Here is a 14,016-nt window from a genome sequence, read left to right as displayed (position 1 = left end):
TCATCCATCATCCATCATCCATCCCCTGTCTGTCTGTCTGTCTGTCCAGGAGTGGAATAATCCATCCACACCTGCTGCCTTTCCATCCATCCATCCATGATCCATCTCTCTGTCTGTCCATCCATCCATCCACCCATCCCCTGTCTGTCTGTCTGTCCAGGCATGGAATCATCCATCCACACTACTCCCCTTCCATCCATCATTTATCCATTTGTCTGTCTGTCCATCCCTCCATCCATCCATCCATCCCCTGTCTGTCCATCCATCCATCATCCATCTTTCTGTCTGTCCATCCATCCACCCGTCTGTCCATCCATCCCTCCCTCCACCATCCCTCTCTCTGTCTGTCCAGCCCCCTGTCCGTCTGTCTGTCCATCCCTCCCTCTGTCTGTCCATCCCCCTGTCCGTCTGTCTGTCCATCCCTCTGTCTGTCCATCCCCCTGTCCGTCTGTCTGTCCATCCCTCTGTCTGTCCATCCCTCTGTCCGTCTGTCTGTCCATCCCTCTCTCTGTCTGTCCATCCCCCTGTCCGTCTGTCTGTCCATCCCTCTCTCTGTCTGTCCATCCCCCTGTCCGTCTGTCTGTCCATCCCTCTCTCTGTCTGTCCATCCCCCTGTCCGTCTGTCTGTCCATCCCCTGGCCCATCTCCCCGTCCGTCCCTCCCTCTCCCCTCCCCCAGGGCTGGCTTTGGCCCCTCCCCCGCTCTGCCCCGTGGGGGCGGGGTCAGGGGTGGGCGGAGCATCCATGGCCACACCCCCAACGGCCACACCCCCCGAAGTGTCCCCGTGGTGTCCCAACATTCCCAACATTCCCAACACCCCTGGGACAGCCCCACCCCGCTCCCTGCCGGCTCTTCCCAGCCGGGCTCAGCCCCCGCGGTTTTGGGCTCCTGTCCTGAATTTGGGGCCACACCTGGGGCCACACCTGGGGCCACACCTGGGGCCACACCTGGGGCCACATCTGGGGCCACACCTGGGGCACATCTGGGCCACATCTGGCCCTCCCCGGGGGGAGAGGCAGAAAATCCACAGAGCCCCCCCCAAAACCCTGCGGGACCCCCCTGGAACGCCCAGGCTGGGGGGGGGGGAATGGGCCCAGCTCCTCCAGTGTGTCCCAGTATGAAATGGGAGTTACTGGTGCAGGATTCAGCCCAACCAGTCTCTCCCAGTACAAAATGGGAGTTACTGGTGTAGGGATCCAGCCTCTCCAATGTCTCCCAGTACAAAATGGGAGTTACTGGTGTAGGGATCCGGCCCTTCCAGTGTCTCCCAGTATGAAATGGGAGTTACTGGTGCAGGATTCAGCCCCACCAGTCTCTCAGTCTCTCCCAGTTTGAAATGGGAATTACTGGTGAAGTCCAGCCCCACCAGTCCCTCCCAGTATGAAATGGGAATTACTGGTGCAGGATTCAGCCCAACCAGTCCCTCCCAGTCTGAGCTGGAGGTTGTTGGTGCAGAAGTCCAGTCTCACCAGTGTCTCCCAGTATGAAATACAAGTTACTGGTGCAGGTTCCAGCCCCTCCAGTCCCTCCCAGTATGAAATGGGAGTTACTGGTGAAGTCCAGCCCCTCCAGTCCCTCCCAGTCCGAACTGGAGGTCACTGGTGCAGGTTCCACAGCCCCTCCAGTCCCTCCCAGTATGAAATACAAGTTACTGGTGAAGTCCAGCCCCTCCAGTCTCTCCCAGTCCGAACTGGAGGTTACTGGTGCTGGGGTCCAGTCTCACCAGTCTCTCCCAGTAAGAAATGGGAATTACTGGTGCAACTCCCAAGGCTCCAGCCCCACCAGTGTCTCCCAGTCTGAACTGGAGCTCACTGGTGCAGGATCCAGCCCCTCCAGTCCCTCCCAGTCTGAACTGGAGGTCACTGGTGTAGGCTTCATTCCCACCAGTCTCTCCCAGTAAGAAATGAGAATTACTGGTGCAGGATTCAGCCCCACCAGTCCCTCCCAGTTTGAAATGGAGGTTGTTGGTGCAGAGGTTCAGTGTCACCAGTGTCTCCCAGTATGAAATGGAAATTACTGGTGAAGAGATGCAGCCCCTCCAGTGTCTCCCAGTACAAGCTGGAGGTTACTGGTGCTGGTTCCAGCCCCACCAGTCCCTCCCAGTCCGAACTCCAGTCCCTCCCAGTACAAACTGGAGCTCACTGGTGCAAGTTCCAGCCCCACCAGTCCCTCCCAGTACAAACTGGAGCTCACTGGTGCAGGTTCCAGCCCCTCCAGTCTCTCCCAGTACAAACTGGAGCTCACTGGTGCTCAGGAGCTGCCCCAGCAGGAGCCCCCATCCTGTTGATTAAAGCTGCTCATTAAAGGCCGATTAATGAAGATTAAAAAGCTCCCAGCAGCTGCCAGGCCCGGCCACCTCCCCCTGTCCTGGGGTCCCCAAATGTCCCCAAATGTCCCCAAAGCCCCAGCCCCCCTCTCCCCAGCATTCCCTGGATCCCTGGTTCCAATAAAGCTGCTGAAACTCAGCCCTGTCTCTGCTCCTCCTTGGGTCTGAACCCCCCAAAAAATCATCAAAAATCATCAAACATCATCAAAAATCATCAAAAATCATCAAACATCATCAAACATCAGCCAGGGGGTGGGCACGGAGGGATTCACCCCAAAAATCAGCTCAGCCCTGGGGGGGTTCTGAGGGGGGTGGTGGAAGGGGAAAATGAGATAAATTCCACCAATAAATAAATAAATAAATAAATAAATATAAAAGGTTAAACCCAAAAACCATGGTGGGAGAGGAGAATGAGATTAATTGTAAAAAAAAAAAAAAATACATATATATATATAAAAGATTAACCCCCAAAACCATGGTGGAAGAGGAGAAGAAGATTAATTCCACCAATAAATTAAAAAATAAATAAATATATATAAAAGATTAACCCCAAAAACCATGGTGGAAGAGGAAAATGAGATTAATTACACAAAAAAAAAATATATATATATATATAAATATAAATATAAATATAAATTAAATATATATAAAAGATTAATGCCCAAAACCATGGTAGAAGAGGAAAATGAGATTAATTGCACCAAAAAAATAAAAAAAAAAAAAAAAATAAAAGGTTAAACCCAAAAATCACGGTGGAAGAGGAAAATGAGATTAATTGCACCAAAAAATAAAATAAAATAATTCAAAAAATAATAATAAAGATTAACTTCCAAAACCATGGTGGAAGAGGAAAATGAGATTATTTGCACCAAAAAATAAAATAAAATAAAAACAAAAATAATAGTTATTAATAATAATAATATTAACCCTCGAAACCATGGTGGAAGAGGAAAATGAAATTAATTGCACCAAAAAATAAAATAATAATAATAATAATAATAATAATAATAATAATAATAATAATAATAATAATAATAATAATAATATAATCATGGTGATGGTCAGCTCCTCCTCTCCTGCCCAAACCCCCAAAGTCACTCCAAGGACTTTTATTTTATTTTTATTTTTTAATTTATATTTTTTATTCCCAAATTTCCCCAAACCCCCCAAACAGGATCCTTGGACACCCATTTAGACACATCTGTAACAATTTATTGAATAATAGACACTGGGAAAACAAAGGGGGGTCCATGCTCTGCTATTTGCCTGGTTTTTGTAGTTTTTATTTTTTATTTTATTTATTTTTTTTAGGGGGGAGTGGGGATTAAAAGAACCTCATCTCATTGCCAAAAAAACACTGACTCTGAAAGCCACCAACATCTTCACAACAACGATAAAAAAATAATTATTAGGAAAAAAAAAAAAAAATAAAATCCAAAAAACTTCATCAATTGGAGAACCAGGACTGTTTCTATGGAAAGATTTCCCTCCCCTCAGAAAAAAAGAACATTGTACAAAGAACATTTTATACTTTTGTTTTTTCTGGTGGGTTTTTTTTTTATGTTTTGTTTTGTTTTGTTTTTTTCCCCCCCATATAAAACAAGTAAATACAAGAATCTGAAAATTTCCTCGTGGAGAACTTGAAAAAAATTCATAATAATAATAATAAAAAACTCCACAAAATAATTCCCAAAAAAATGAAATCCCATGGGAAGTGCTTGAAGATTTGTTGGGCCATGGGGGATGTTGAGTAAAAAAAATCCCCAAAAAATCCCAACCCACCCCAAAAGATTCTTGGGACCCTCCTGGGAAGGTTTTGGGGGAAGAACCCAAAGGGGAGGTCGTGCTCAATCCCCACTTTTAGGGGAAATTGGAAATTTTCCTGGGGGAGTTGGAGGGGAGGGGTGGGAGGAGAGAGGGGGAAATTCTGGGAATAAAGTGGGGAAAAAATGGGGAGGAGAAAAGGAAAACCTGGGAATGAAATGGGGAAAAAATGGGGAAGAGAGAGGGAAATTCTGAGAATAAAATAGGAAAAAAATTGAGGAGGAAAGAGGGAAATTCTGAGAATAAAGTGGGGAAAAAATGGGGGGGAAAATCTGGGAATGAGGTGAAAAAAAAATGGGAGGGAAAGAGGGAAAACCTGGAAATATGGGGGGAAAAAATGGGGAGGAGAGAGGGAAATTCAGGGAATAAGATGAAAATAAAAATAATGGGGGGAAAAGAGGGAAAATCTGGGAATAAGGTGAAAAAAAATGGGGAGAGAGGGAAATTCAGGGAATAAAGTGGGGAAAAAATCAGGAGGAGAGAGGGAAATTCTGGGAATGAGATGAAAATAAAAATAATGGGGGGAGAGAGGGAAAATGTGGGAATAAGGTGGGAAAAAAAATGGGGGGAAAGAGGGAAATTCTGGAAATGTGGGGGGAAAAAATGGGGAGGAAAATCTGGGAATAAGGTGAAAAAAAAATGGGGGGAGAGAGGGAAATTCAGGGAATAAAGTGGGGAAAAAATCACGAGGAGAGAGGGAAATTCTGGGAATGAGGGGGGTGGAAAATGGGGAGGAGAGAGGGAAATTCTGAGAATGAGGTGAAAAAAAAATTGGGGAGGAGAGAGGGAAATTCTGGGATTGAGGTGGAAAAAAAATAGGGGAGAGAGGGAAATTTTGGGAATGTGGAGGGAAAAATGGGGGGACAGAGGGAAATTTTGGGAATGAGGTGAAAAAAAACTGGGGAGGAGAGAGGGAAATTCTGGGAATGAAATTGGAAATTGGGGAGGGGGGGACGCAGCCAGAGCCCCTTTAGAGGCGCTTCCAGGAAATAATAATAATAACAACAACAACAACAACGACAATAATAATAATAATAAAGAAAACAAAAACCAACAACTCCAAAAAAACCCCAAGAAACGCCGAGGGTGGAGAAGGGCAGGGCCGAGAGCAGAGAACAGGAAAGGTCTCCAGTGTGCACCGAGGAGCCGGGCGGGGCTCCTGGATCATCCCTTCGGGAGCTCTCCACCCCCTGCAGTCACACATGCATTTCTTTTTTTTTTGTTAATTTTTTAAATTTTTTTGCTTTTCCCAGGAGAGGAGTCTTTTTTTTTTTTTTTTTTTTATTCCCGCGAAATTTTTGAAATTTTTTTTAATTTTTTTTTTTTTTTTTTTTCCGGGGTGGGTTTTTAAGGAATATAAAAGTCCGTTTTTATTAAAATCTTTGATACCTAATTTGCTGTCGAGGTCGGTGCTGGATGAGGGTGCCCGTGCTGCCCCTCCTGCTCAATCCCACAGGGGCACAAAGGGTGGCTTTATTTTTTCTTTTCTTCCCAACCTCCTCCTCCTCTTGGAATCAAAGTCCCGTCACAATTTGGCTTCTGGCTCCTCCGAGAGAGAGCAGAGTGGCGCTAAAAAAAAATCACTTTACACACATCCTCCGCCAGGATTATTTTTTTTTGTTGTTTTTTTTTTTTTCTCCCCGATTTTTCTCATTAAAAAAAAAAATCAACAACAAAAAAACCAAAAATTCGTTTCCAAAAAAAGACTCAAAATGCCACCTGATTGCATCTCTGGAGAAGAAAAAAAAAAACAAAAAAAACCAAAAAAAAAAACCTGGAGAGGTGAGGAGATGGGAGCAGGATGTCACTGGTGCTGTCACTGGTCCAGGGTCACCACCTCCACGGCCTGGCCGTCCATGGTGACCGCAGTGTCCGCTATCCTGGTGGCCACCGGCGCCATGGCCACCTGCACCGGCCCGTTGCCCTGCGCCAGGCTGGTCACCACGGTCTGGTACATGCTCACCGGGATCTGCACGAGCCCTGCGGGGACACCGGGGACAGAGGGGATGTCAGAGAGGGGAGGGTACGGGGGGAGGGGTCTGGGGGTGGTTTGGGAGGGGTTTGGGGTGGTTGGAGAAGTTCTTGGGGTGGTTGGGGAGGTTTTTTGGGTGGTTTGAGAAGTTCTTCGGGTAGTTACAGAGGTTTTTAGGATGGCTGAAGAGGTTTTTGGGAGGTTGAAGGTTCTTGGTGCGGTTGGAGAGGTTTTTTTGGTGGTTGGGGAGGTTTTTTGGGTAGTTCAGGAGGTTTTTGGGTGGTTACAGAGGTTTTTTTGGGTGGTTGGAGAAGTTCTTTGGGTGGTTCCAGAGGTTCTTGGGTGGTTAGAGAGGTTTTTTTGGTGGTTGGGGAGGTTTTTGGATGACTGGAGAGATTTTTGGGTGGTTACAGAGGTTTTTGGGTAGTTGGACAAGTTCTTTGGGTGACTGGAGAGGTTTCTTGGGTGGTTCAGGAGGTTTTTGGGTGGTTGGAGAAGTTCCTTGGGTGGTTAGAGAGGTTTTTTGGGTGGCTGTAGGCTCTTGGTGAGATTTGGGAGGTTTTTTGGGTGGTTACAGAGGTTTTTTGGGTGGTTACAGAGGTTTTTTGGGGTGGTTGGGGAGATTTTTTTGGTGGTTTAAGGAGTTCTTTGGGTGGTTGGGGAGGTTTTTTGGATGACTGGAGAGGTTTTTGGGTGGTTACAGAGGTTTTTTGTATGGTTGAAGGCTCTTGGTGTGATTGGAGAAGGTTTTGGGTGGTTCCAGAGGTTTTTGGGTGGTTGGAGAAGTTCTTTGGGTGGTTACAGAGGTTTTTTTGGGTGGTTACAGAGGTTTTTTGGGTGGTTACAGAGGTTTTTTGGGTGGTTACAGAGGTTTTTTTGGTGGTTACAGAAGTTTTTTTGGGTGGTTGAAGGCTCTTGGTGTGGTTGGGGAGGGTTTTGGGTGGTTATAGAGGTTTTTTTTGGTGATTGGAGAAGTTCTTAGGGTGGTTACAGAAGTTTTTGGGGTGGTTGAAGGCTCTTGGTGTGCTTAGAAAGGTTTTTTTGGTGGTTGGAGATGGTTTTTGGGTGGTTACAGAGGTTTTTTTGGTGGTTGGACAAGATTTTGGGGTGATTGGAGAGGTTTTTTGGTTGGTTACAGAGGGGTTTTGGGTGGTTAGAGAGGTTTTTTAGATGGTTGAAGGTTCTTGGTGTGGTTTGGGATGTTTTTTGGGTGGTTGGAGAGGTTCCTTGGGTGGTTACAGAGGTTTTTTGGCGGTTGGGGAGGTTTTTGGGTGGTTACAGAGGTTCTTGGGGGGTTCAGGAGGTTCTTGAGGTGGTTCAAGAAGTTTTTGGTGGTTGGGGAGGTTTTTGGGTGGTTGGAGAAGTTTTTGGGTGGTTACAGAAGTTCTTTGGATGGTTCCAGAGGTTCTTCAGATGGTTCAAGAAGTTTTTGGGTGGTTACAGAGGTTTTTTGGGTAGTTGGAGAAGCTCCCTGTGTGACTGGAGAGGTTTTTTGGGTAGTTCAGGAGGTTTTTGGGTGGTTGGAGAAGTTCTTTGGATGACTGAAGAGGTTTTCGGGTGGTTATAGAGGTTTTTTGGGTGGTTACAGAAGTTTTTTGGGTGTTTGAAGGTTCTTGGTATGGTTGGAGAGGTTTTTTGGTGGTTACAGAGGTTCTTGGGGTGGTTCAGGAGGTTTTTGGGTGGTTCAGGTTTTTGGGTGGTTGGAGAAGCTCTTTGGGTGACTGGAGAGGTTTTTTGGGTAGTTCAAAAGGTTTTTGGGTGGTTGAAGAAGTTTTTGGGATGGTTACAGAGGTTCTTGGGGTGATTTGAGAAGTTTTTGGGTGGTTGGGGAGGTTTTTGGATGTTTAAAGAGGTTTTTTTGGTGGTTAGAGAGGTTATTTAGATGGTTTAAGGTTCTTGGTGTGGTTTGGGAGGTTTTTGGGGTGGTTGGAGAGGTTTTTTGGGTGGTTGAAGGCTCTTGGTGTGGTTGGAGAGGGAGCATCTTGGGGGAGGGAATTAGGATGAGCAGCAAAGGAACAATCTCATTTTTGGAGGAGGAACCCAACCCAGGCACGTTTAGGGAGGGGCTCAGTCAAACCCATCAGGATCAGTTTTGCTCCCAGCCACCCCACAGCCCATCAGGGATCCCCTACACACAATTCCCACTGGATTTACCCAGAATTGAGAACCAGGGGGATGAGGAAGGGAGACATTTGGCTTCCCCCATCCCCTGTAACTCTCAGTGACAGATGAGAGGATCCCAGTGCTGTGCATCCATGATCCCACCACATCCCCTCTCCAACACAACTCCCTCCAGCACAGGGAAAGGCACCAACAAGCCCAGGCCAAGCCAAACTTGCTCCTGGCACTGGCCCCAGGCTCTCACAGGGGTGTGACACATCAGAGAAAGGAAAGCATCCCCCTCAAATCAGAGAAAATAAAGAAATCCCCTTCAACATCAGAGAAAAGAAGGAAATCTCCCCTTCTCAGCCCTTCCCCAGCCATGGATGGTCCAGCACAGCAGAACCAGCTTTTCCCAAGGCTGGCCCAGCTGCAGGAATGGATCAGAGGCCTCCAGGCTGAGGATGGAGCTGGTAAAACTTTGGGTTGGGAGGAGAAATTCCATTTTCTACCCCAGCATTGTCCCTGTGCCCTCCATCCTCGGCTTGGCCAAGGGGGATTTGTTCAAGTGAGATCATTTACACATTTCAGAAACTACCCACATCTCTGCTGGGGGAAAAAAACTGATTTTGGAGGTGAACAAATCCTTCCAGCAGCAGCACCAGCATGGGTTGGATGGGTTCTGCTCCCAGAAAAACAGCTCAGCCCCTTTGGGGTGGGGATGGGGAGCAGAGCCCTGGGTTGGTGACGGCGGCGCCGTGTCCTGGGATAACTCTGGGAGCAGACAGCAAAGCTCAGAGCTGATCCTGCTGGCCAGGGAGTGACCTCCAGCATCCTCCCCTCAGCCCCCACAGCCTGCCAGGGCTGGGAAGGGTCCTGCACCCCCAGCCCCAGGGGTTGTGGCCACATCTCCCAAGCACCAAGGGAGGAATTGGTTCCCTGGTTGGGTGTTCAGCACCAGGAATGGCAGAGGCAGGAGGAGGATCCCAGATCCCAGGGAGCTTTCTGGTCAGTGGGAATCTCAGGCTACAGAATAAATGGAAAGAGGGAAAAGGAAAGAAAAGAAAAAAGAGAAGAGAAGAGAAGAGAAGAGAAGAGAAGAGAAGAGAAGAGAAGAGAAGAGAAGAGAAGAGAAGAGAAGAGAAGAGAAGAGAAGAGAAGAGAAGAGAAGAGAAGAGAAGAGAAGAGAAGAGAGGAAAGGCAAAAGAAGATAAAAGAAAGAAAAGAAGAAAAAAGAAAAGAAGAGAAAAGAAGAGAAAAAAAGAAAAGAAAAGAAAAGAAAAGAAAAGAAAAGAAAAGAAAAGAAAAGAAAAGAAAAGAAAAGAAAAGAAAAGAAAAGAAAAGAAAAGAAAAGAAAAGAAAAGAAAAGAAAAGAAAAGAAAAGAAAAGAAAAGAAAAGAAAAGAAAAGAAAAGAAAAAGCCCTGCTGATGACAATCTGTGCAGACCCCTGAGGAGAGCACACAACATCCCAGTTTAAGCAGGAGCTGCAGCTCTGGCCTGGGATGGCCTCAAATCCCTGCTCCAGACCCACCTAAGCCCTTTGGGGCTGCCAGCCCAGGGCAGATCAGGGCACAGCCAAGGGACAGAGCCACCACCACCCCCATGGCCACCAATCCACAAACCCTCCCCACTGCCCAGAGGTGCTGGCCAGCCCTGAGCCCCCAGCAGGAATTTGGGAAGGCTGAGATGGTTCCAGAGGCTTGGCCCAGCCTGGGCACCTGGGGAAGTGCTCTGCTGGGATTAACACAAATCTGCTCAGCAGATGACGTGGAGCCAGCCCTTCCTGCCAGGGGTGGGGACACAGCAGAGCAGGAGAGGGCTGCAAAGTCTGCCGGGCATTAGGGCAGAGCTGATCGCCCTTGGGAGGAGACGATTAAAGCACCGAGATGCCGTAATCAGGGCTGGGATTGGCCCCAGGCTGCATCTGCTCAGACCTGGCCCTGATTAGCCCTAATCTAGCTGGCATATGTTAATCTAAAGCATGGATTTCAGACCCTTTCAATTGTATTAAAAACAGGAAATCCATTAGACACACACCAAAAAAAAACCAAACCCCAAAAAAAACCCACCCCCAACTTTTGAGTCTTTGGAAAATACAGAACAGGGGAGTGCTGTGAGGAACAGGGAATGGGATCCACTGGAAAAAAAGATGGTTTTTGGTGGAGGATCAGCTGGCTTTGGGAAAAAGGAGGGTCTGGCATGGCTGGTGATGCCATGGGGGGAATGGGTGGGACAGGAGGGTGGAGAAGTCCCAAGGAAAACACGAGGGGCTGAATCAGAGATTTGGACTCCAGAGGTGTCTGCAGTGCCAGAGGAGGGACTGAAAACCCTGCTGCTCCAGCAGAAAACAGCTTTCAGCTGATGGAAGAACAAGGATAAGACTGAGAGCAGAGAGCCAGGATTCAGAGGTGAAAAGTCACACCATGTCTGATGAAGGAATCAGCTGGCACAGTGCACAAGAAACTCCTGTGAGGATCCTGCAGGGCAGAATCTGCTGAACCCCCCCAAAGGGCTCCAGGGGACGAGGCTGGCTGGGTGGGAATTGGGGACAAGGATCAGAAATGCCCTGGACATTGTTTGGGTCACCAGTGCCAGTTTCTGCCTTGCTTTATCTCCTTCTCACCCTTCAAAGAGTGAAAAATCCATCAACAACACCCAGGAATGATCCCACTCCTGGGAGGGGAGGGGAAGGCACCAGGAACCACATGGGAATGCTGCTGCACCTGCCCTAATCCAGCTGGCACATGTTAATCTAAATCACAGATTTCAGACCCTTTCAGTTGTATTAAAAACAGGAAATCCATTAGACAAAAAAAAAAAAAATCCCAAAAAAACTCGAATTCTTGAGTCTTGAAAATCAAAGGAAGTGGAGGGGGGTTCAGGGCTCTGCAGGTTGTGATGGCACAAAAATCTGCAGGGCATGGAGGAGGAGCAGGGACACGAGGTGGTGAAGCAGCTCAGAATTATTGCTCTTGGGAATTCTTTATGGGACAAAATGTAAAGTGCAGAAGGACTTGAGGGAGCCCCTCAGAGAGCACAGGGCTGGGTTTTAGCAAGGCAATATCATTTTTTCTGATTGTCTTTTCTCCAGTAAGACAGGATGGAAACCTGCACTTAAGAGGTGGGAAAAATCCCAGACAAGCCCTGGAGCAAAGTTTCCATCACTGGAGGTGTTTTAGAGGAGGTAAAAGTTCAGGAAAGGAGCTGGTCCTACAGAATCCTGGAGCAAAAACCATTCCTGCCCTGACCAAGTGCAATTCTGGAGTTACTGCCAGCACTGCTCAGCACCAACAGGAAAATGAGAAGATTTTAAAAAAAAAAAAAGATAAAACATCCTCTTCTGACTGGAGAGGCCTTCAAGAGGTAGAGGAGGGGACAATAATCTGTATTTTCAGGGACAATCTGTATTTTCAGGTTCCAGGCTCTCCAAGACAAGAGTTTCCCTGACAAATCCTGAACTGCCAAACTCATCCTGTCCCTGCAGGCACGAGGTGACAGCATGGAAAGGATTTCCCCCAAAGGCAGCCTCAGAAATAAAACATTTCAGGAATGCCACCACACTCAGCAGGGACAGCACAGACAGGAGAAGATGAGCTGAGAGCTCAGCTCCCCCACCTCTCACCACCTCAATGCAAGAGCACCAAGGGTTAACTCGAATTGACATCTTGTAGGATGATTGGAGGGATTTTTCCCATCCCTGGAGGTGTCCAAGGCCAGGCTGGAGAGATCTTGGGGCATCCTGGGATAGTGGAAGGTGTGGTTGGACCAGGATGATCTTTGGTCCCTCCCAACCCAAGCTGATATTAATAAATCACAAAATCACAAAATAAATCACAAACCCCCCTGCAGTGATTTCATCTCAGAACTTTCCAGGCTCACAAGTCACAAGTCACAAAACATGAAGGGTTTTTCCACCAAATGATCTGCAAAAAGCTGCAATCCTCATCCAAGACCCTCCACCATCTGTCTTTTCAGGACTTCAAAACCCCAATAAAGAACAATTCCATGAGGCACCTGAAGCTTTGATATCAAACTGAGTCAATCCAGTCACATCCCAGCCCTGACTTTTCCTTAGGAGAGAAGATAAATGCAGAATGAGATCCAACATTGCTGCCCTGGGGTCACTGCCTCCCTCCCTGGTGACATCTCCTGTCCCAGGGGTCACCTGCTGCTTCAGAACTGCCAGGATTTGTGTTTTCCTGAGTTTTTCAAGGAATGCTCATTCTTCCTCAGCAGAATGTTGGAATTTTGCAACAAGGAGCTGTTTTAAATAAAATCTGAGCATCCAAACCTGATTTATCTCTAAATCTTGGTTGGGGATCAACCTTCAATCCCTATCTGGGAGGACCAACATCTTTAGGACATTCCTGTTTTCTTCTTCCCTGAGAGGTCAGGAAACACCAGCACATTTACACAGCTCATTCTTATTCAGTAGAATGTTGGAATTTTGCAACAAGGAGTTGTTTTAAATAAAATCTGAACATCCAAATTTGATTTATCTCTAAATCTTGGTTGGGGATCAACCTTCCTCCCTTATCTGGGAGCATCATTGGGACATTCCTGTTTTCTTCCCTGAGAGGTCAGGAAGCAACAGCAGATTTACACAGCTCTTTCTTATTCAGCAGAATGTTGGAATTTTGCAACAAGGAGCTGTTTTAAATAAAATCTGAGCATCCAAACCTGATTTATCTCTAAATTTTGGTTGGGGATCAACCTTCAATCCCTATCTGGGAGCATCTTTGGGACATTCCTGTTTTCTTCTTCCCTGAGAGGTCAGGAAACAACATCACATTTACACAGCTCATTCAGCAGAATGTGGAGTTTTGCAACAAGGAGCTGTTTTAAATAAAATCTGAGCATCCAAATTTGATTTATCTGTAAATCTTGGTTGGGGATCAACCTTCAATCCCTGTCTGAGAGCATCTTTGGAATATCCCTGTTTTCTTCTTCCCTGAGAGGTCAGGAAGCAATATCACATTTACACAGCTCATTCTTATTCAGTAGAATGTTGGAATTTTGCAACAAGGAGTTGTTTTAAATAAAATCTGAACATCCAAATTTAATTTATCTGTAAATCTTGGTTGGGGATCAACCTTCAATCCCTATCTGGGAGCATCTTTGGGACATTCCTGTTTTCTTCTTCCCTGAGAGGTCAGGAAGCAACATCACATTTACACAGCTCATTCTTATTCAGCAGAATGTTGGAATTTTGCAACAAGGAGTTGTTTTAAATAAAATCTGAGCATCCAAATTTGATTTATCTCTAAATCTGTTTGGGGATCAACCTTCATTCCCTATCTGGGAGCATCAGCATCTTTGGGACATTCCTGTTTTCTTCCTCCCTGAGAGGTCAGGAAGCAACATCACATTTACACAGCTCATTCTTATTCAGCAGAATGTTGGAATTTTGTAACCAGAAGTTGTTTTAAATAAAATCTCAGCATCCAAATTTGATTTATCTCTAAATCTTGGTTGGGGATCAACCTTCAATCCCTATTTGGGAGCACCAACATCTTTGGGACATCCCTGGAAAAGCCTCAGCTGAAATATCTTTGGCTTCATCTCCTTTATTTCTTCCACAATTTTTTTGTGGGGGCTTTGAATTTTTGGGATTGTTTTGGATGTTTAGGGAGTTTTTGGACTCCTTTTAATTCCACAGGGCTGGAATTCCAGATTTACAGGAATGATCTCCTCTGGAGCCTCAGCACTTGCATGGAAAGAGGAAAATCCCAGTGAGCCAAGCTGATCCCAGACTCCTCCCTGGCACAGCAAAGCCCCTCAGGCTGCAAAAGT

General features: G+C 46.5%; 1 protein-coding gene across 3 annotated transcripts in view; it reads right to left on the bottom strand.

Annotated features, from left to right (window-relative positions):
• Nucleotides 1-5,794: 5,794 nt before the first annotated feature.
• The window catches only part of LOC116996015 (nuclear respiratory factor 1), a 71,628-nt gene continuing 63,406 nt past the window's right edge, over nucleotides 5,795-14,016 (bottom strand). For all 3 annotated transcript variants that reach the window (XM_033059181.1, XM_033059182.2, XM_033059179.1), the window contains exon 11: nucleotides 5,795-6,130. In XM_033059181.1, the coding sequence (XP_032915072.1) occupies nucleotides 5,967-6,130 (164 nt within the window). In that variant the 3' untranslated portion in view covers nucleotides 5,795-5,966. The remainder of the gene's footprint in view (nucleotides 6,131-14,016) is intronic.

The sequence above is a fragment of the Catharus ustulatus genome, chromosome 4, assembly GCF_009819885.2.
Source record: "Catharus ustulatus isolate bCatUst1 chromosome 4, bCatUst1.pri.v2, whole genome shotgun sequence".
NCBI classification, from domain to species: domain Eukaryota; kingdom Metazoa; phylum Chordata; class Aves; order Passeriformes; family Turdidae; genus Catharus; species Catharus ustulatus.
Note: the sequence above shows the minus strand (reverse complement) of the source record. Positions and strands in the feature narration are given on the sequence as shown.